The sequence below is a fragment of the Pezoporus occidentalis genome, unplaced genomic scaffold (genome assembly GCF_034315485.1).
Source record: "Pezoporus occidentalis ecotype Australia unplaced genomic scaffold, CSIRO_AGI_Poc_V1 ctg17, whole genome shotgun sequence".
In the NCBI taxonomy this organism is placed as follows: domain Eukaryota; kingdom Metazoa; phylum Chordata; class Aves; order Psittaciformes; family Psittacidae; genus Pezoporus; species Pezoporus occidentalis.
This window is the reverse complement of record NW_026913531.1, coordinates 4,490,198-4,514,043: the sequence shown is the minus strand read 5'-3', so window position 1 is coordinate 4,514,043 and position 23,846 is coordinate 4,490,198. Positions and strand designations below refer to the sequence as shown.

Below are 23,846 nucleotides of genomic sequence, written 5' to 3'. Positions count from 1 at the left end.
CAAGCTAGCTTTGGTACTCAGAGCCATAGCCACAGTGAGCTTACTCAATTCATTACAGGGGAAAAAAAGAAACAAGACTAAGACAGCAAGTTAAAGCTGTTTTTCCTGTGAAAAGAGGCTCCAGAGCCACATATAAAGGACATGCAAGTAAAGAGAAGATAGCAGGAACATTCTGGCAGCTGTCAATTGTTAATTTGACTAAGTAATCATGGAACAACACACTCCAGCTTTTTTAAATTTTCAGGGAAGTCAAGCTGACAGGATAAAGAAAATGATGCTATTTCTAGAAACTGGTTGACTTAGAAGGCTTCAAAAAAAAGACAGATTTTACTTATTTAAAAAATCAAATTTGGTTTCCCAACTACTACCAAGGGTCAGTCTTTCTAGATGAGCTTCTCTCTTCACTGACTATCCTTTGAGAGTGCCCTATCGCTCATGTGCATCTGCGACTAGTCTGTCATTACTCATTACCCACAAAACGTGCAGACTGCTTGCACAGATGCATAAGCAATGCAGGGTAGGAAAAATCTCAGAAGAGTGAGAATAAGGCTAAAAAGAAAAATGGGCACTTAGGAAAAACAGAAACAACACATAAGAGGAGAAAAGGGAACCTGCTCTGGAAAATAGGACTGATAAGCTGGGGAAGCAGAAGATAAAGCAAAGCATGAAAAGTAACTCCAAAGAAAAAAGAAAGAAGGGTGTGTGTGCAGTAAATACAGCTCCCAAGAATGAGCACTAAGAATACTGGCATTCCCAATCAATTCTCTTCACAACTACATATGCAAGTAAAGTTATGTTTATTTGCCCTCAATACTCAAATCTCTTAATCTTTTCCAATAAAAAGCCAAAATTAAATAAGGAGAATTCTGAGAGCAGTACTTGCAATAAAAAAAAAAAAAAAAAAAAAACAAAAAACAAGCAGCTACGCTTGAAAGAATAAGATGTCCAAGCCTGAATTATTCTGAGTGAACAATTTCATAATTTGCAATTCTGTATAGCAGGAGGATAGGAACAGGTCAATATGCCTGCTTGGACATAAGGAAGGGAGGAAAATACTGCTACTCACAGCTGCCACACATGGCTCTGGTAGGCATTAACAGATGGCTAGAACTGCTTTTCCTTTAACATTATGCAATATGCAATATTGCTGCAAAGAAGCAATACCAAGATCAGACACTCCAATTCTGAATAGTAACCAAGAAAGCTGACGCATAAAGAGAAAATACTAGCATGTTCTAAAATAAAATTAGAAATAAAAGCATAACTTTCCAAAAAAAATATTGCATACTATTGCCTTGGTTTCTTAATGAAACAGAAGAAACCATAGTGTGGGGGGGGGTATGACTACTATTTCCATATCCATCTGCAGTTGAAAGAATACTTGTAAAATTGGAAAGGACTGCAACTATTTCAGGTTAGTTAAACATTAAAATAATACTCATGTATGTTATATTTAACATGGACTACTGGAGGTTAATCTTGAAGAATTCCTTCCCCTGTATTTGTGTGTTCAATTTCTCTGTTCTTCATTTGTTATAGTGCTTTTCAGTAAGCTTTCTCAGTTTTGGTCCTACTTTTAAGGCAGCGCAAGAAGCTCTACAAATGTATTTACAGTAATTTGCATATTAGAAACACCCACATTAGTTTATATACACTGAAATACTAGCCACTCACGCAGTAACATTAATAGAAAAATGCTCACAAAATAAGTGCAAGCAAATCAATTCATCACTTTCCTGTAAGAAACAGCACTGGTAATCATTTTAACATTTTAAATGGAAGTTCCTCTTCTAAAATTTGTAAGAACTTCCTGATACCTACCCTTCACCTAATTCCATAGCAAAGAAAGGAACAGAAATAGAGTCTAAAGTGATCATGTCTTAATTTCAAAGAGAATCACATTTAATTCTTTACAGGTGTAAGAAGAGTAACTTTTTCTTTTCTAGAAAGAGCATTAAATTTAGGGTGAAACCAGTAGCTGCTAATTCAACTAACTTGCCTGTCACCAAGTGGGAGCTCCTCTTCTTCCTCATATTCACATGAGGTCCTAGCCAGAAAAAAAGAATTCTGCAGGGTTCACCAGCAGGGACTTCAGACTAGGTTCCCCAGACTGAGGAGTCAAACCCTTCAGTAGCTGTGAGCTGTTAGATTTTCTGAACTGAGATCACAGAATGGTTTGGGTTGAAAGGGACCTTAAAGCTCACACAGTTCAAACCACCCTGCCATGGGCAGGGTCACTTCACACTAGACCGGGTTGCTCAAAGCCCTGTCCAACCTGGCCTTGAACACTGCCAGGGATGGGGCAGCTACAGCTTCTCTGGGCAACCTGTTGCAGTGCCTCCCCATCCTCACAGTAAAGGGCTTCTTCCTAATACCTGATCTAAATCTACCCTCTTTCAGCTTAAAGCCATTGCCCCTTGTCCTATCGCTACATGCCCTTCTGAAAAGCAATTCTCCAGCTTTATTGTCAGGCACCTTTAGGTACTGAGAGGCTGCTCTGAGATCCCACTGGAGCCTTCTCCAGCCTGAACAATCCAAGTCTCTCAACCTGGAGAGGTGATCCAGCCCTCAGAGTATCTCCATAGCCTGCTCTCGACTCGCTCCTACAGGTCCACATCTTTCTTATATTGGGGGTCCCAAAGCTGAACACAGTATGATGATGCATATACACCTTCAGTTTAGCTTATACACACAAGAAAAATTCCATCTAAACCAGATTACATTCTCCATGAAATAAAGATGCTTTTTTTTTTTTTTAATCTTAACTGGTCATATTGTACATACAAAAAAAGAAAACCACCCAGAAACCATGAAATCCCACAGTTCGGTGTTGGGCTTGCAAATATATACTATCAGACCTGCTTTACATTGATCCTTACAACTTACGCTGGGATTCTCCCTGCTCATATTATACCATTAAATTACACAGAATAAGCATGACATGACAAAAATCTCTTCCATTCAATGTCTGTTCTGTCACCACATTCCATTACTTTCCACATTTGACAGCATCCTGTGAAGTCTGTTTAGTTTCCCTCCTGTATTTTTTGGCCAGTTTCTTGACATGCCAGAAGAAAAGATGTGTTTAAGAAAATCACTGGACAAGCTAATTGTAGAATACATACACAACAGAAAAAAAAAATCTGCACCTAATACTCTGAGGTTTTTATTTGCAAACAAGTCACAGTTTTAGTTGACAATGCTTTAAAAAGTGGCAAGATAGAGAAAATCTTCATTTCAAACATAATGAAGTCCTTTTGCCAAAACAGAGTTCCACCCACAAGCAACTATCAGCAATCACAGAGAGAATAATCCTGCACACACTCCAGTGTAGATCGAATTTTTTACATAACAAGTCAGAGATGCTCAACTCAAGCCCTTAATCCAACCACTCTATGCAGAGGTCAGAGATCGCATGATTTAAGGCACAGCTGGTAATGAGCAAGTTTTGCTTCTTCAAGCAAACACAGCCAATGGACTGCTTTCTAGTCATTTACTTACAGATGCTCCTAAACTGAACAGTGTTATACTTCAGGAAGGAATAGCTTCACAAGTAGCCTTTTCAGTGGCTTTGTATTTGCACATACAGTGCCACCATCAAGTGTTATTTAAAACAGCTGTGCTTGGAAGCATTTGTAAAGGCTAAAAATTAAAATACTATGTTTTAAAGTTTACTTTAAAGCTTTGGTTTAGTCAGCAACTTACAATAACATGTAGATAAATTATTTTTTACTTTTCAAGGGGTGTTGCATTGTGTACCAAAACTTTGGTATTTCAACAGAAATAAAACTGTATTTTTCAACAGACTGAGTCTCAGAGTATATGAGTTTAGAGACTCTCCACATAAAAAAATACCTGAGAGACCAAGCATTAGTATTCAGTCATCATGAGATTAACTTAAAATCAAATATGTATTACACTTTTAAATTCTCAGTTTCAAAAATGCACCTAAGCACATATCTAGCTCAATCCTGATCCTCAACTATTTGAAGGAAAAAAGCCAGACTCTTCTTTTTAAAATTCCTAGAAAAGGGTACTTAGAAAATTCTTTCTTCAAAGTTCAATACTATTCATTAAATTTTCAAACCTGGTAATATCACATATCAAAAAAGTATACTGAAGATTCTGGTTTATTCAGCAAGTATTTGTCAAAGCCACACTCAAAGGTAAATTATGTTGCTTCATGAGTTTATAGCTAACTTGTCTCTGAGAAACAGTGGAAAAAATTAAATCAAGAATCATAGCACTGGCAGGTGCCTATGACAGAAAGAGCAGTCAGCCTTACCTAGCCATGGGCCCTCTTCTCTCCTTGGCAGACACAGAAAAAAAAAGAAAGCTAGCACATACTGCATTCTGTCCTCGTGGAAAACTTCACCATTCCCACCACCACCCTGAATCAGCAAATGGAGCCAGCTAAGCAAACTCTCATTCCCACCTGTGATAAACGCAAGCTGGTTCACCTACCACAACTAAGAAGTGTATGAAAGGTGCTTCTAGTCATGCTGATAGTCACTTTTTCTGCAGCATATGTGACACAGCTTAGTAAATCTATGTTGTGACAGTTCACAATGATTCTATTCTATCCAACTCCTAAGCTTCCAATCACAGTCACACCAGGTCACCCTGTACCTTCCTGCCGGTACTGTAGTGCACTTGATCCCGCAATGAGTAGGTTAAGTGAACTGGCACAAGATAAACACAATCTTTAGGGTTTTTTTAGTTGGATGCATTTTCTACTGATTTGCTTTCCTGAACTGGCTTATCTTGGGACCAGACAAATATCAGTGGCAAATGTGTGCAGCTGGAAGTGTTTAAAGATAAATTTCATAATTAGCTGAAGTCAGGCTAAAACTGACCTCCCCTCAAGAGGAGCGGTCAGACTCACAGTCCTGGCTGCCCATCTTCCATTACCTTTTACCAGTTCTCACAACAGCACAGAAATGGTTTCAGTTAGGGTCTAATTCATGAAGCAAGTATCCCAATTCACCTACTGGCCACACAACTGCGAGGCGTCTGGGTTTCACCATGGCTTTAGACCAGCTTAAACTCAATTGCAAAGCCACACCCTTTAAAGCCAGCAATACAAGTGTTTTCAAAGCTCACTCTGATGTCTTTCCTCTCTTGCTACTGCAGTCCCTCCTCGAATCATCTCACCTTCCCCTTGTCTTGAGCAGCTTTCCAAATCTGACCACAGCATTTCCACTTACCCACATTTTCAGCACCTTTCCCCTTACAAACACAATCAAGGAAACGCATCTAAAGACCTAAGGGCATCTACAAACGTAGGAAGAAATTACTAGATTTGAAAATTGCACAAGACAAATTGTAGTCTAATGTTATACCACGTACTAGGCATGACAGACCTGAGGGCTCAATTCAGCCAGACTCCCTCCGACTTCAGAAAAAGCTTTTGACTTTGTTCTACTGTCTCATGCATAAGAGACCCATGCGTTTCTTTCAACTACAAGGATGCTATGAAAGCCAGTTCTTTATGTCATGCTGTCTTTGAAAAACAGCAGAAGACAGTGTGCATACTGAAATATCAATTACTGAGGCTGCTCTCATCTAAACCTGTAAGTATCAATGACAGTATCACCAAATTTTCAAGCAAACAGCAAACATTTTCCTCTTTATTTTCACAAACTGGATTCTGCAAAGTTAAAATGTAACCCTCTTCCACGTTTATAATGCTTCATTACTATCCTGAGCAAACAGACAAACACAGTGAAACAAATGCTGTTGAAAGACTTCAAACCTGTGAAATCTGAGAGAAATAAAAATCTGTGTTTAACAAGTAAAGGCAAACTGAGTCAAGACAAATTCAGGTCAAACCAGATATTTATCACTGATACTTTAAGAGGGCCTACTTCACAAAGTAACTGCCCAAATCTGAAGAAAATATGTAGAGTTAAAACTCTAAACAGTTGAAACCTGGTTTAGGTGTTTTACTAGATACCGGAGAAGCCACAATGTTACTATTGAGAAAAAGCCCAAAGTGGTGAAAAACTGCAGTTTACAAGAGAAGGGAGAACAACTGTAAAAACAATCTTGTAAAATGGCAAGAGAAGCACTGACGGTGAGCATGACAAAGTAGAAAAATGCAGAAAACTGAAAAGCAAGCGAAAGGATACAAGACATCCGTAACCCTACCAGGTGAGGAGCATCCAAACAACAAAAGAAATGGACAAAAGTTGTCAAGATTACAATGTAAGAATGATAGAACTGTCAGTAAAAACACAAACCCACACAATTTGAAAATGTTCAATAAGTGCAGAACAAAACCTGAGGAAAAAGACAGAAAACATAAATCCTACCCTGTTGCCATGATAAAATGCTTCCTAATATAACAACAAATATTATTAAACTGCTTTAAAGTACAGGCTGGTCAGTCCAAAAGATGTGAACATTGTTCTTCATTAAGCCTGAAGAAACTCCCATGATCTGGATAAAAGGTGATGGATTATAAATGGTTTCCATTTTAACTTAGTGCTGCCTGTTCTAGGTTTGATATAGAACTAACAAAAAAGTGTAGACTAGTAATGCTAAGTACTATGGCTTCACAGAAAAATAAACCCAGCACTTCCAGATGATAAAGAAGTAGTAATGGCCAAACACAGTTAATGTCAAAGGTGTCTGATTTAGTATCGTCTGATATTTTGATTAAAAAAATAGAATATACAGAAAGTTCATGTGTTCTATCTTGCAAGTCTTAAAAATTAGAGGTGAACAAGCTTTATTCTTATGATTTGTTTTGTGACTATTATACATACTGTCCTGGTTAAGGACTACGCTAGCAAAAAAAAAAAAAAGCCCCTCTCCTTTTCAGTAGCTCACATTTTTTAAACCTTAGGGTATTGTCAATATGAAAACACTACTGAGAGGACACTAAGTATCCTACAGAGCTTGTATCTGTCCCCACCTTATTTCATGATTGTCTGCAACCTAGGAGTAAACAACGGTTAGAGCTGAACAACTGTGGGGAGAAGGATACATAATACTCTGCTTCTCACACCACATAGCTTATATGACTTGGGGAAAGTTGGGAGAGGCCAAAATAAGGTTACTTTACATACTAACAGTAGCAAAGTCATATATAAAATGAAGACCCACCCTGGAAATTATCCAGAAAGCACTGACTTTGAGATGGGTAATCATCTAGGCACAAGCTTCCAATGCAGTAGAGTTTACAGCAGGATCAGTACAACAGTCTCTACATATGGGGAATGTTGAGCAAGAATGCAGAAGTTGCTTTACTACAGCAACTGGCCCTGGTATGACTACTAGAATAGTGTTTTGTTTTTGAGTACACTACAACAGCTATTGCACTCAGAGTAATGCCATGAAAACACTGTAAGAATGAAAGAAAAGGACTTCACAAGAGACTCAAAAGGGTCAGTACGGCTGCAGACCATAACAACAGTGTAGGGATCTGATAATCAGCAGCGTATTAAATAACTACAGACATACTGTATTTGGATAGGTATCCCTCAAGATGTAATGAAGAGAAATGAATTAAATTCAGACTAAAAACGGGTTTAGGTCTTAGACTAATTAAATTTGGAGGCAACTTTCCCGGTTATGCAATAGTATTTGTTACTGTTGGATTGTGTTTATTTTCCTGTTTGCTGCTTTATAAGTAGTATCCTGCCTATAAAGAGAATTAGTTCATTAAAGAACCCTGAATGCCTGCATTAGAAGGGTGGATTAGATCTGCAGTCCCCTCTGGCCTCAAACTATGAAGCTAACTGTGACCCATGAAGCAAGACTCAAGCTTCAATAATAAGCACGCCAATCTGCCTGACACTTCATGGTTCCATCCTCCTCTTTTAGTAATACCAGTAAAAAATAACTGGTCTTTGAATAAGCTCACAGGTGTAAACTTGGTCCCTGGAGTGATCCTAACTAAAGTCCCATACCTTTACAGAACAATTAAGAACAAACTGCACCCTCATACAGCCCCACAAGAAATCAACAGAATTCCACAGGAGATATAGCTGGACTATAAAATCAAGCCTTTCACTGGCATTTTAAACAGAAAAAATTTCAGCCAAAGCTATCTACAATAAGTTTACCTATCTTCTTCACACCACCGCCAAAGATTTCAAGGAGATACTGCGCTTCTAACTTCCCAGGTAGTTACAAATTGAACCACAGAGAGAGAAACAAAGATTGAAATTAAGTGTTTCAGCTGGGATTAATTGATAACTTCCACCTCTCTCAAACATACCCCATAAGCCTAAGGACAATGGTGGATGCACTACACAGCAGTAACAAAACAGATCTTCCTTCCCAGTAATAATTCTTACCATTTTGGAGGAGACACAGCCTGAACAGCTGAAACGCCTTTGGCAGTTCAGGACATATTAAGCCACACACACCAAGAATATTTTCCAAACAAAAAGGAGTAATACAAACAAAATCAGTCTTTTAAAGATTTCCAACCCCCCTCCTCAGATTTCGAAATAAACCATCCAAGCCCATCACTTCCCACACAATACTCAGGAAGTTGTTCTTGATTAGAAGATCCGAAGAATTTAAAGTCAGAAGGCCTACTAACATCATTTACTCAAAGAATAACAAGTGCAAACAGTATTGAGTAGCATTCCCATACTAGGGCTACACTGTATAAATGGAAGGAGAGCTTGCTGGTAACTGTCACCAGAAACCTGAACACTGGGAGAAGTAAACAAACTAACAGGCACTATACAGCATTGTGTTACTGTGCCATCCCAGGCACCATATGGAGGCTCTGCCTCTCTTGGAGCTACCATATCACACTGCAGGGCAGCCAACACCATGTACATCTTGAGATATACACCCACAGGACTTCTTCTCTTTGGTCATCCATGCACTCCACAATCCTGCTGAAGGATTCAAGTATATGCAAGAGGTGGCATATCACCCACAGAATCAGTCACCCCAAACGTCTACACTCACTTATATTCACAGATTTGAAACACAACACTTATCCATGTCCGGAAGTCGAAAGCTCCCATTTGGACTGTAGAAAGACATCCAAACTCAAGCTGAAAACATTAAGGGCTGGTTAAATCCAGCCCTGTCCTCCTTTTTTCCTTACAATGACTACTCATCCTCACTGTTTACCATTCCTACTTTTCAGTTTGATGCCATTCAGCTTCACTCTCCAGCCACTGGATCTTGTTAGGTATAAACTGAATAAAGCACTGCATCTCAGTATGAAAGTAGTCACACGGGGGGGGGGGGGGGGGGGGTGGTGAAGAAAGAAAAGATGCTTCTCACTATTTCTCCTAATATGAAGAGGGGCTTTTTAAGCATTAAGGCATTATTAAACTGTTTCTTAACTCTTTTCCACACTCCTCCTTGTTTAACAATGACTTTTAAAGACAAAACTTCATCTTTAGTGTTACCACATGCTCAGCCAACATGCTCTCCTTGCTCTCACCAGTAAACCATGCTTAGGGAAAAAAAAAAAAAAAAAAGATAAGGAATACATTACATATTTTTTTAATCAAAGCATTATACTGGGAGTTTCTGCTGAGCTGCTTGTTCATATTTATATCCTACCAGTCAATAAAGATGGGGATACAATCCCATGCTTACTTTCCTTACCTTCAATGCATTACTTTGAATATGGCTACACTAAGGTGCACTTTGTTTTACTAGAACAACTTCAGATGAATTCTAGATGGTTTTGTACAGTTGTGCTGTCCTCCCTGCTTAGCACCTACCCATTGTGTTCGCCTGCAAGGTATATTAATGGCCATTTTGTTATTACTTCCAATTAATTCATGAAAAAAGTCTTCAGTCTAGTAGACTAACTCCTCTAAGACTTTCAGGAATAATTCTGTCTAGCAACTATTTCCAAGATTAGTTAGCCTGCATTTTTCCACCCATTTATTATATACTATAAGATCATTCTGTATTACATGAGCAATTTATGTTACTGTACTTCCCCACTAAAAATATTTATATGCTTCGCTGTTCCACTAGTCACCTTGCAACACTACTAGTAGAAGACAGTGGGATCTACACTGACATACTAAACTGAGCTTGTGGTCAGAATGAGAGAATAAATATCCTTTGAAGCAAGAGTCTATTATATAAGTTCAGCTTGCTTTCACATGGGATGGAGAGAGGCCCACAAACTTAATCAGAAAGATACTACACAAGACCCACTAAAAGTAGCCACATCATCAGTTTCCTAAAGCACTCGTATTTTCAGCAGTGTTTGTACCTCTTCTCATCAGAATTACTTGAATCACCACTTTCAGATGAACCCTTCACAAATAAACATTGAGATCTTACAAAGATCTTACAGCACTCTGGTATTTTTTTCCCACTGGTCCTAAGAACATCTTTCCTACAATGTTAATACTATATTCATAATATCTCATGGCAAAATGCAAGCCATAGAGCCCATATGAAAGAAAAAATTTCCTTTCCAAAAAAGCCCATCAAAAAACTTGGAATGTAATATAAATTAGTCAAAACAAAAAGACAGTAAGAAGTGAAAGTCTCATTTAAAAATAAAAAAAAATACACACACAGGAAAAATATCTGAAAAAGCTGCATGACAGGTAACAGGAGAAGGAAATGTAAGAAATCATGAGATTTTGACAGTCCTATAAAAAGCATCATTTTTTTTACGTATACAAATGTAAGCACTGATTATATGCTCCAACGTCACTACTTACATAAGGATATGGTGCTATTTTCTTTAAAAGTGGAAATCACTGAGTATTAAGGCCCCTGACCTTCAAAAATGACTGAGCACAGATGCACTACATTGTTCAGAGGGCAGGTCCTGTGACAATATTGCTACGGTAACAAATCCTCACGCTTTTAACAGGCACTCCAGAAATGCTCTTTTAACAGCCAGTCTCACCACCAGCATTAAAAACATCCTTCTCTTTTAAAGCTTATCCGCACAAAGGGATTTTTAAGGACTAAGGGACACCCACTCAAATCCATTTAAGTACTACCCTCTGAATAAGATATAGTCAAATAACACTCAGCATTTCCAGGAAAATCAAGTAAAACCCCTTCAAGACAAGATAGACAAGTGATATTTATTGTCTATTAAAAGATTCACACTGGTGTTACAGAACACAGTATCTATTAACTTCTTTCCGTATCTTTTGTACACACATTCAGCCTTAGACACCAAAGCAACAGTATAAAATTCTACCAGACTGCTCAACTAGTGAAAACCCCTAATTTAAACTGAGACATATTTGTTCTCCACATAGTAATCATTCAAAGTTAATTTAACAAATACTGTCTTCGATCTTGGGAATATAATTGTTTTCTAACAGCCTGCAGATGATTCTTATCTATTTTATAGTTTCAGAGTGCCCATCTAAAGTTTCCACAAGTTAACAGCATTTTTTTTCAGAGAGCATCAACATCCAACAATCTGGATCATTACTGAAAACTTCTGTAACTTCTGAAAAACATTAGACACTGCAAATGAGAGTACTTCTCCAGTTAGTCTGAAGGAATATGTAGCAACAGCCTTTGCACATCACTTTAAAAAAATAAAATTGCAAAATATATATATCAAGACACTTATTTGCATTGCTTTGCTAGTTAACTTTCTGAACAGACAGGTCTATTTTAAAGTCATAAACAAGCACAGTTTGGAGAGGTAGAGAGGAGTGGGTAGGATACACAACTGCATAGAGGCCTATAAAGCCTCTTCAGTCATCAAGAAAACTAAAAGTGTCTTTGAGATGTTGTTTAAGGAACAAGAGTACCATCTGCTTCGCAAAAACTGGAGCCTGGCATACGCACTAATCTTTCTCGTAGGCTGAAAAATCAATTCTTACAATCCTTAATGTATCAGGTGACAAGCCCACACGTAAGAGATTTTCTAAACTGTTTAAAATACATTTCAAAACAATCGCACCGGTCCTGAAGAATGCTCACGCTGCTGACAGAGGTAGGTGGCACAAAAGAAGGGCAAAAATGTGTCACGAAGCGACCTCCACACATCACCTATAAGCATTCCTCCCACTGCCTGTCCAACACGTTGGAAATGACAGACTTTTACCTTTCAAAATAAACCCCACGCCACCCGGGGAGCGCTGGGCTGGATGGGAGCAGGCCAGATGAGCAGGCCGCTGCCAGCAAAACGCAACATTTATTCCTCCTCCTCCGAACCGCGTCCCCCGGGCTAACGGGCCACGGCACCCCCAGGGGCGGCGAGGCCGGCCGCCGAGCCTGGCCGGGCACCGAGCGCTGCTGGTCGGGGACGCCAGGGCTGCGGCACCACCTGGGGCTGCTCTGCCCGCAGGGTAGCCGCGGGCCGGGAGGTAACCGGGCCCCCACCGCCCGCCTCAGCCCCCGGCACGGTCCCGGGCGAGACCACCACCGCCAGGGAAGGCACCACAGGAGAGCCTGCAGCCCTGTGCCCCTCCACCAGTACCCGTACCTTGCTTCCACATAGCCACCTCCCTGCCGCGGTCCGACCCGACCCGGCCCTGCCCTCCCCGGCCGCCGCCGCGCACACCCAGGCCGGCAGCGGGAGGAGGCGGCGGCGCACCTCCCGCCTTCCACGCACCCCGCCCGCTTGCCTCGCACCGCCACCCTTCCAGCGGCTGGGCGCCGTCCCGACCGCGCCCCGAACCCGCCCGTCACCGCCTCCCGGCGGGGTGCCCTCACCTCCGGGTGCAGGATGGGGACGCAACCCGCTTCTTTCTCGTACTCCTCTAGCGGCGCCGCCATCTTGGTGCGAGCGCGGCGCCCGCTGCATGCCGGGTAATGTGCGCGCGCCCGCTGCGCCTACTGTCTCACCCGCCCCGGGGGAGGAGGGTGTGCAGTCGCCGGGTGGCCCGTGCCTTGCTGAGGAGGTGTGCGGCAGCGCGGCATGTGGGGCCGGCTCCGCCGCCGCAGGCTGCCGGTCAGCGCCGCCGGCGACCGCCGCTCCCGTAGGGGCGGTGCCGGAGAGCCGCCCTGGGAGCACCGCCCCTACGGGAGCCGCGGGCGGCGGCGATAACGGGCCTCGGAGCCCTGCGGCGGAGTCCGCGGCGGATCTCAAAGCGGACGGCCGCAGCTGGCGGATCGCCGGTGGGAGAGCTTCGCTGCCCGCCAGCCTGTTTTCCCTCAGGCCGGCCTTACCCAGCCCTGGCCGCTTGGGGTGGAGCCGCAGCCTCCCTGGGCGGCTCTGAGGCGGGCAGCCGCCGACCAAAGAGAAAGCAAATGTTTGGTGGATACTTTGTTGTTTGGAGGAGCCTGTCACTTTTTGGAGATACCAGTATCTCTTGAAATGGATACTTACTAATTTAGGTTTTGTGAGGTGCTTCAGCTTAATTAAGTTCATTATCATTTGGACTGAGAGTGAAAAAAGAGCTCCCCTGCACGTTTAATGCTGATTTGGTTCCAGACTAAGTAATTCCTGTACGGTTTTCTCGTGAAGTTATCTTGAAGCCTACTGGGTACTGAAGAGAGCACAGGAAGAAATCAAGAGTTTACGAGGCTCTCCCTCTCAGCTTCAAGAATGTTTGACTCTCCCCCCCTTCTCCCCAGTGTCTGGCAGGGGTTCCTCCCAACCGTTTGTACCCATCTGAAGGGGTGATTCCTTGCATCCTGTCACACATGCCATCCAGATGGCCGAGCTCTCTGCTGCGGGTTCATGGGTCAAAGCACATCCTGCGGGAAAAATGGTTTGGTTCTGTTTAGTTCATCATTTCTGTGCTTACAAGCTGTGTAATACACAAATACACATACAGCCAAGATCAGGGATCCTAACGCTCCTCATTTCAAACTTTTTTGTATAAATTACATTTTTGTTTTAAAAAAAAAAAAAAAGTGGTTTTACAATTACAGAATGTTACTGCTGGTTTGGCCACTGCTTTTTATTGTCATGTCTATGGTGCTCTCGTTGGCCTTTACAAGAAAAGGAACTGTAGGTAATACATTCTGTTGTATCATAATACGTTAAGCTCATAAGCCTGAAACCCCACACTGATGTTCTCTTTGTTACTCTTTCGTATCTCATACAAAATGGAACAGAGAAGCACTAGTAAAAACTGACTACAGAGTTATTAAAATGTTAAGCCATAAGCATCTTTTTGCTGTATAAATATATTTACATTTGTCAGGAAGAAGAATGATATAGGATTTAGAAACTGATGGTGTGAAACAGGTCTGAAAGCATAGACTCAAAGCATGGTTCAAGGTGGTCACGTGCTAAATGAGCAGAACAAGACACGGAGTGTGTAGGAGAGAATCTTTTTTTGACTGTGTGTAATACTAAATGTACCAGTGTTTAGATGTAATTTGCAATCTGATTTGCCTGAAGAAGAGGGTTTCCAGCCCCCTGCACGCCCCAGAAATAGAAATTCCATCAATCACAACAGTTCTTCACTCATATTTATGATAAAAGTAAGGATGATAAAGTAGCCAATAATCTTTATAGAATTTTTACTATGCAGACTATTTTGCCTTGCAAGTCTGAAGAAGCTATGCTTCATCCCATGGCTCTGAACTGCATTGTAATGGTAGCTGTTTAGGTATTCATAGCTGGTTCTTCACAGGTCTACACACTTTGAAACCAATTTTTTTCTCAGAGACATCTATACAGAGAATTTTTGCAATTAAACTTAAGACTCCATCTGTGTGTATAGACCCCAGCTGGAGCACTGCATTCAGCCCTGGGACTCCAACACAAAAGGACCATGGAGCTGTTGGAACGAGTACAGAGGAGGCCATGAAGATGCTCAGAGGACTGTAGCATCTGTGCTACAAAGACAGGCTGAGAGAGCTGGGTTTGTTCAGCCTGGAGTAGAGAAGGCTCTGGGGAGATCTTAGAGCAGCTTCTGGTACCTAAAGGTGGTCTAAAGAAAGCTGGAGAGGAACTTTTTAAGGGACATGTAGTGACAGGACAAGGGGAAATGGCTTTAAGGTGAAAGAGGGTAGATTTAGATTAGACATCAGGAAGAAGTTCTTTACTGTGAGGATGGTGAGGCGCTGGCACAGGATGCCCAGAGAAGCTGTGGCTGCCCCATCCCTGGCAGTGTTCAAGGCCAGGTTGGATTGGGCTTGGAGCAACTTGGTCTAATGAAAGGTGTCCCTGCCCATGGCAGCAGGGGGATTGGAACTGGATGACCTTTAAGGTTCCTTCCAACCCAAACCATTCTGTGATTCTGTGATTCACATGCAGCCTATCATATCCTTGTTTAGAACCAAGTGTCCTTTCTACCACCAGTATCAGCAGAACTAGAATACAGGAATGTATAATTGCGCTGGCATTATAGACAGGTTTACATCAGTACAGAGTGAATGAACAGGAGATGCAAACCTAATCTGCTTCAGTAACAAAGTTGACATCTCCTTTTCAACAAATCTAGGAGGCTGAAAGGTTACATGTTTTTCTGGACTTTGCCAAAAATTCACTATCTGACCAAAAAATTATCTTACCCTTCTGTTTTCTTTGCTTACTTGTAAATTATGTACTTTGTCACCTAATTCAGAGAGGTACTCTGAGAATTTAGTGTTGTTGCAGAGCAATTTAAGGCTGTCAAGTTAAAGATGCCTTGTAAATGCCAGGAATTATTGTTGATCGATGAGAGAAAATACTCTTCTGCATGGTTGCACTCAGTGGTCCATGGCTGGTAAGTGAACTGTTTCACATATTGACCAGAGGTTTTATCCAGCGCTACTTAACTAAGCAAGTCTATAACATTGGCTAAGTACTGCATGCACTAGAAAATGATTTTAGATTCCAATCTGACAAAAGGAAGACACAGGTCACCAATACCACGGACACACAGATTTTCTTCCATTTGTTTTGGCTTACATTAATTAGCTGTGAAAAAGGGGACAAGTTCTGGACACCTTTTAATTTTCAGGCAAGCCAAAACACTGCTGAGCTGCGGAGTCAACAGCAGAAATCTTATGATTCCCCATTCTACAGCATGAATTTTACCTTTTCTATCAAACTATTAGGGAAAAAAAACCTTTGGAAGAGACAAGATGTATTTCTAGAACACACCCCCACATGTGTAGTTCAGTACTAGGGATGACTGTGCAGCTATTTTAGCTCCTGTCTCCATTAAACTGTGAAATGTAGCAGTGAAATTAAAAGCATTTAACATACATGTCTTAGTAGCAGTTTTGTATTATGTTTTTGCCATTTAAACTGATTAAAACTGTGAATAAACAATATTTTCCATTGCAACTAAATATTGCAATTAAAGCTAAGTATTTGCTCTCCTGGCAAGGCAAAACTTAACATGAACATATTGGAATGTCTCAGTACAAAAATAGGTGCTAAGTAAAAAATACCCTAGCTAACCCTAAAAGAATGAGTATCTTTACAGATCTGTGTTTGTCCTTCACTTTTCATACGTAGTTTTCATTAATCCTGTTCTAATTAATACACCATGAGATGGATTTGCCACCATACTGAGTCCTCTCTGAAGTTTTCCCTTGCATAGACACCCCCAAAAATATAACAAGGGGCTAAAATACCTGGGAGCACCACATTGTGTTCCTGTTCTCTGAGTATTTACAGAGGAACTATGAGTAATTATCTTCATTATTCACAATCTACACTGCATTTTCTAACCACATTACTGTCTGAGTCTAGTGTTTTCTGTATTGGAAATGACATCCATCCATCTAACTGTGTATACCAAAACAAACGTATGAAACATGTCATTCTGCTTGGGTTTACCCAGGTTCATGTTTTTCTTTCTGCATTCACTCCCAGATGGAGAGCATCCGGTTCTCACACAGTTTGGACCAGTTTTGGCAGCTAAAAACCGATGAGTTTGGGTTACTGAACCCCACAGGTGGCCTCCCCTCCAGTCTGTTCCTGCTGCTGGGTTTTGAAAGCATTTCCATTACATGTTTCTGCAGGGCTAACTACAGTGGTAACAGTTACCATGTTCCTGAGTGTTTAAATACGCACTTGGCTCAGAAACATACCCTTTATAGGCTGTGTAGGGTTTGCTTCTCTGAGAGTACCAGCATCTTTTCATTGTTCTAACATCTGCCTGGTTGAAGCTCACTCTCTAAGCTATGACAGCACAACTCATATACTGCACTGCCACCAATGTCTCCCATTTTTGGCTATTGGAAGGAGACAGTGAAACTTGCTTCAGTAATTTCATTTTAATCCCATGCTGTAGGCCCTCAGCATCTTTAGAATCTCTTACTCACCAAATCTTCTCTCATAGCAGGAAACAACCAGAGAGAAAATTCAGGTGAAACTAGTGAGCTGCTTTCCATTAACAGGGAGAGATTCACAAGTGACTTTTTCCATCCAGTATGAACAAAGCTGTGGAGAATCAACTCTGTTGGTATGCCCATTTTTCTTTTTGAAAAGAGGTGTCCCTACTGTATGTGGCTGTAGCTGAGACAGGATCATTACACCATTCCTGGGTTTCCTTTCTTTGGTTGAGATAGGCTGTGATGCCCCAAAATGCAGTTTAACAGCTTTGAGAAAAATATTTAAACTGGTGACAAACAGCTCTTTCGCTGTGCTTGGCAGAGGGTGATACTGTCACCAGAAGTCAGGAGAATAAAACTCCTTAATACCAGTGTAGCATTAAGAAGCAGGCACTTCTTTATTGCAGGGTTGAGTGCTAGGTGGAATTTCCCCAAATCAAGCACACCCCATGCTGATTTCATTGTTACATTTATACATGAAAACTACAAGTTATGATGATTGGTTAGTGATATACATACCATTCTGATATCAGCAGTGTCATTCTCTTCTGTTAAATCATGCTTTTGTTGCCAAGTTGGCTGGTTAGATTTCTACCTTTCCAGGTTGTCAAATAACTCATCCTATATACAATAGAGATGGTCTACAGGGATTTCAAGCAACACAGCAACCCATGCTAACATAAAGGCTAAATTCTTAAATCATGATATTCCTATAGATAATTGTTCACAAACACACACAAAATAAAGAAAGATACAGTGAAACTTAAGATAATATGCAACAATACCTAATACCTAAAGTCAAACTAGAACCACTTTTTATAAGGACAACACAAATAATTCCTCCTTAGCGAAAGCCACAGTGGAGGGAAAACGGGGATAGTTTACTGAGCATCACTCTGCCCAAACAGCTCCATGGAATTTGTCTATAAAAAATACAACCCATCTGAAAATGCTGTCAAAGCAAGTGCATTAAGAGAACATTAAATATTCAGCATTGGTACTAGAAATCAAAGATAATGAATTTGGTTGATACAGTGCCTCCTGTAGTCACTGCTTCTGTGATAACATTTCAGAGCTCTTACAGTTGTGTCAGTGTGAATACAACCTGAGTGACTAAACCTGGTTTTACTCACAACGGTTTGCCTTGCCCTCTTGAGAGAGGGTGGCTACCCTTGGAAGACAGACCTCACTGTGGGACAGACTCTGAACCACTGCAGGCTCCAGCTCTCTCTTACAAGGTAGTGTGAATCTTCAGTGTATTCTGGGCTGAAACCCGTGGCACTTCAGAAGAGGATTCATGAGGGGACCTGGTGTCCTTAGTCAGAGGTGGTCGCATCTGTCAGCCAGACTGGCTGGGGACAGCAGCAACTCAACTGTGTGACTGTGTAACATGCCACAGCACGTCAGTCAGCGCTGTTAGGACAAGAGAACAGCGGGTGGTGTAATTTGCCTCACTACTGAGCACAGTCAGGGTCCTCAGCACAGCCAATGAAGAGGAATAGTTGCAGTGGCTACGTTGGGCAGTTTGTTTCTGAGGATCAGAACAGAAAGCCTGGCAGTGCTCTTACACCAATTTTGTATCCATGAATTTTTGTTTTGTAGCCATGAATTTGCTTCTGAATTTCAGTCGTGGTCATCTTGATTTACATTGTTGTGAAGAGAGGAAAGTCAGACACAGTGTCTACTTATACCACCCTTTACTATTTCTCAAATACCACTGTATATCATGCCAGGCAGTTTTAGATACCACACAGTATCAGCAATGCTCCTAGAACAGGGGTAAAAGTGTTGGAAAAATCCCAACTGAACTATTGTTTGATGTCTGCTCCCTCAGTTGTAACCTAGAGCGTACACAGCACGGACAGGGGTACTAAGAGGGAAAGCTGCCTTCTTCCCCACTCCTCCTGAGTAAATCTGAACTGCGAACTCAAACATGCATCACTAATACTTAGCACAAGATGTTAAACATCATGCTGCATAATGAAATATTAATTATTTTTAAAAAGAAAACTGGGGCTCAGTCAGTTGTATGTTTATATGGTGTGCTTGGGAATTGCTAAAGACATCAAAATGTATAGGAGGCGTATAGCCACTATAATCAAGTCTAGGAGCTGCAGGAAATGAACCAGTGGCACTGTTTTTAGAATAAGTGCAGAACTGAGCTGTCACATTAGAGCTGAGAGCCTTGTTTATGCAGCTCTGATCTGCTATGCGAAGATCTGGGTTAGGAGAGGATGGAAATCTGTAGATGCACTATTCCAAGTCTGCCTTTCTGAGCTTGCAGATGAAAATCAAAACCAATGCCTAATCAGAAACATCACAAAACATGGGAAATGTGATAATTCCAGGAACAGGTGTATGATTTAGTCCTTTTTCATGATTGTTTTCTGGAAAAAAAATCTCTCTATATGCTAATGCTATGCCTATGTTATTTCTCTTCATACACTGAGGTAACAGTCAAAATAGCACTGATGGTTCCTACAGCTCGATGAGACAGGCTTCCCTTAAATTGCTGCACAGTTTAAGACTGTTTCAGCCCATGGTCTCAAAAGCGCCACCACTTGAGAGATTTCACAGAGCTAACTGCTCATCTTGGCGGTAATGGGACCTGGCCACACTTGGGAACTTGCAGGATCACGACCTTGGTCACCTTGGGCTTCATTCAGGGTTGATGCTTTTAGCATTCCTAAAAAATAAAGAAAAAAGACCTAATCACAATTTAATACAGCGGAACTAAAAGGCTTGGCACACAGAATGGTATTTAATAGAGAGTATATAGCTGGGCTTTAAAACTGTTACAAATGGTTGCATATTATATGGTAACAAGCAAGCAGTTGATCATACTGCAGCCTGCTGATGATGATTTACAAGCTATTTCTCTCAGGTTTCAGCATTTGCTAGAAGCACATACATGCTTTCAGCCTGTCTTGGAAACAAACGACAAAACACATCCATAGGGAATGTTGCACCATAAAATTGAATTTTAATAGAGCAGGAGGGAGCTGACAGCAAAAATAATCAATTTCATCTATGATGCTGCAGGTCAGCATATTGCAGCTGAGAATATTCTGGCTGTTGCATTGATGTGAGCTCCCCTGTCTAACACTAACTCAGTCCCTGCCAGTCTCAGAGGGGGAAGGGATAATTCTGTGAAGGTGAAATGAAATGTAATACAGAACTAGTAGCTGTATACTTAGTTTCTTATGAATATCTTCATTTTTCCTGGCAGCCAAGTTCTGGTATTCTCAGTTTTTAACCCAGTAATTCTTCCTAGCACCCTGCCCCACAGCTCCCACAGCTCCCACAGCTCCAGACAAAGCAGCAGATCTGCTGCTGCTTGGGCACCTGGCAGCCCAGGAGAGGGGGGGAGTCTAGCCCCAGCATCAGGCACATCCCCAGGGGTGGGTACAGGATAGGAAGGGCAGGCCCCAATGTGTCTTCACTGACAGCCCCTGGGGCTGACATGGGGTGGGTAGGGTAGGGGCAGACCTGGGAGGGTGGGCAGGGACAGTCAGGAATGGTGGGGCCTTTGGGGGCTTGATTTATGGAATAGATCTATAAAATCATTTCTTCTCACTTCATGGCTCCTTTTGCCTCACAACTGTATGGCAAATATTATCCTACTGTTCCTGCCCAAGGTAGTCTACTTAAGCAGACCAAAACATACATGCACACAATATAATCTGCACCTTCTGCAGATCATTTCAGTCATCACAAGATTGGTTCTGCCTCTCACACAATATTAAAAGAAAAAAAGGAGAACCAACCAAAAAAAAAACCCAACACCAAAAAGCCTCTCCATTTGTTACTGTGCTGAGAAGGCAGAGGTGGTGCTCTGCAGGATGGAGGTGCACGTGAAAAGCTCCAGCACAGGCTGACCCAAGTTTGAGCATCCCTTCAGTACAGCATGGAGCTACTATGCTGATTGAGTGGCAGAAGGAGTAACAGAGCAGCACTCTGGGATTAGCAGAGGCAGGTCATGAGAACCCAGCTGAGGTTTGAGACCGTGCAGCTGCGCACATGGTCAGAGATGCACATCAGAACCAAGCTCCAAGGATTTTTGCAATACTGGTTTCACAAGAGAGAGGCAACAAATCAAAACAGATCTTCAATATAAAGGAGAAAATGAAGACACTTCAGGCACCTAGATGAAGAGTCACCACACATAAGCACAACTTGTAGCTAGCTATGCTGTATAAGCATGGTGCTGTTTACGTGGAAACTCACTCAGTGCTTATAGTTCACCCTTTGCAGATGCTCGGTTCCTATCCTAATCCCTGGGTAGATGCAGGCAGAAGGCAGAGCTGAGGTGCAAAATACAGTGAATGGAGGCAGCTACAACTGTGTAATTCTTTAAAAGAAGCAATATAGGAAGACCTGTAGTCTTTTAAAGCTGAAGGCTAACTCTCATCAGGCTTGAGCACTTCAAACTTCTGGTCATGTGCTTCTTTCTTGCCAAGACATGGGTTTTCCTACATACACAGGCAACTGCCAGGATGGGGAAGTAGGCAACTGCCAACCTTTGCAAGAAATTGGGTGGGGAAAAAAAGCCACAGTGAATTTGAAACATGAAATATTTTACTATTGACCAAGAGTTTATCTACTTCTTCTATTTATGACCTGGCAAGAACGAACCCTCTCAGTGTTTTACTGGGAGATGGTGGATAATGGAGTTGCTGGCCCAACTTCTCCCTTGTACTATAAGTAGATAAAAGCCATTTTCTCTGGCTGTTGGGAAAGACCCTACATCCCACCTGTGAAAGGTATTGTACTGTGAAGACATCAGCTCAACGGGCACTGCATTTGGATGGGAGAGTATGTGAGTGACCCCAACAGAGGCTACAGCTTTTGATGCTCCCCTGGGGGAGAATATCACCCCATCCTTTCACTCCTCTGAGTGAAATTGCCTTGACTCCAGAATAATGTAGGTGCTTCTGCAGATGATACATTTGTGCAAAAGGATGATGGCTTGAATTTGCATGTCATTGTTTTGTAGTAGTATTTCAAGCACCTGTCAGATACATGGGGAAGAAGGCATTCAGAATGACAGAATCAGTAAATGAACTAAACTTGGTAGCAATAGCTTCAAACTGTGGGACTTTTGCAGACATGAAACCAACTTCCGTTTTTTTTCCCCAAATCAAACAAATCTTTTTCATGATTAGCCTTTTAGTGAAAAACCTAATGATACTCGTATTACATGCTTAAGGAGCCACTGGAATTATGTCAAGAAAGTCTGTTGTGACAATCTTATTATTTAATTTCTCAAACTGTTGCTGTCTTCCAGGTTCTTCATCTTCTCCTTTGATCCCGAAGTATGTCAGCAGTCTGTAGTCTTGGCAAGTTTGCTACTTCACAGCAGCCAGCTGGTAGGACATCTCCCGAATGCTGAAACTGAGAAGTCTAGCCTGATTCCTTCACATGCTGTCCATTTAATTCATTAATACATGTGTTCCTTAAAATATCTATTTGAAGTGTGCACTATATGAATTAAATATGTCATGTGCAATGCTTCTAGGAAGTCTCACATCTCTATGATGCTGCTACTGTGATGACTGGAGGAAAGATGTCTTTTTCTGCTGTATTGTCAGGATCCCCATTTTCAAATACAGTATTAAGAAGAACAGAAAGTGGAATGGAAGGTTAGACTTAGTATTAATTTGACAGCTAATTAATGAATTTGACACTTTTATCTGAAAGCTGGGAATGTATTCCTGTGGTTTTTTTTTTACTGTGGAAAAAACAGAGCATAACAGACAGATCTGAAGTATCATATTTTGGGGACAGCATTAACATGCTTTTTCATTTGTGGTCTTTTGAGGGGTTAAGACCACCTATGGTTGGTGAAATTTTTCAATGTATGAAGAGGACAAGGTGACAGGCCAGAGCAGAAAGAACAGCCAAAATCTTGAAGCTTGCAAAAACTACCTGCTGTCCTGTGGCCTGTTATTCTGCAATAAAGATGCTGTGTGAGAGATGAGCCTGGCCTTTCTGGTGCATCATAATAGAGGAAAAAAGAGATAGGTGTTCTGTTTATCTGCTGTGAATCAACAAGAAGGAGGTCAGCAGGAGCATGAAATGAATTTTTATGAGAATGTTGGATGTCAAAACCTGCTCTCTCTCTTGCCTGGGTTATCACTCCAGCTCTTCTTCCTGTATTTATATTTCTGACTTCTAGTAGGAACAATTAAGAAGAAACAATGAGCCTCTGCTGTCCTGACATAAAATCTGCAATAAAATCTAGCCTCTGGAAGAAAAGCTTAGAATCCACCAGGGAGAAAATACATCCTCATGATAATTGTTTAGCAGTGGCAGAGCACTGAAGACACTCTGAGGATATGAGGCATGAGATTATAAATCTAATAAAAATGTCTGTAAAGTAGAAAGTAATTGAGATGTTTTAGAATACATTCAGGAACCATGAACTGACACAGTAGGACAAAAATTTATCAGTCTACTTGAAAGGACAGAACCAGCAGCCTTGCAGCTTACCCTTCAAGGACAATAACAAGTTTTATTTTTTCTGCACTATACCTTGGAGGAGGTTCCAGTTTTTAAAGCACAGTAGTGCCAGAACAGGTTCTGGCAAACATGAATAATTGAACAGAAATGCAGAGATTCTCAAAATATAAATGAAGATTTTTGGAAAGCACTCAGAGGAAATATATAGGCTAGGTTTGCTACTCTTG

At 41.4% G+C, this 23,846-nt stretch overlaps 1 protein-coding gene and 1 long non-coding RNA gene across 2 annotated transcripts in view; one reads left to right on the top strand and one right to left on the bottom strand.

Moving 5' to 3' along the window:
- ZDHHC17 (zinc finger DHHC-type palmitoyltransferase 17) overlaps positions 1 to 12,781 on the bottom strand; it is a 73,701-nt gene extending 60,920 nt beyond the window's left edge. Inside the window, exon 1 of the mRNA XM_062613796.1 lies at positions 12,646 to 12,781. Within this exon, the coding sequence (XP_062469780.1) occupies positions 12,646 to 12,708 (63 nt within the window). The 5' untranslated portion in view covers positions 12,709 to 12,781. The remainder of the gene's footprint in view (positions 1 to 12,645) is intronic.
- Positions 12,782 to 14,795: 2,014 nt separating this feature from the next.
- On the top strand, positions 14,796 to 22,670 carry LOC134161187 (uncharacterized). Its single transcript, XR_009963860.1, has 2 exons — positions 14,796 to 17,288; positions 22,445 to 22,670. It is a non-coding gene; the product is annotated as an uncharacterized LOC134161187 (long non-coding RNA).
- The last annotated feature ends 1,176 nt before the right edge of the window (positions 22,671 to 23,846 follow it).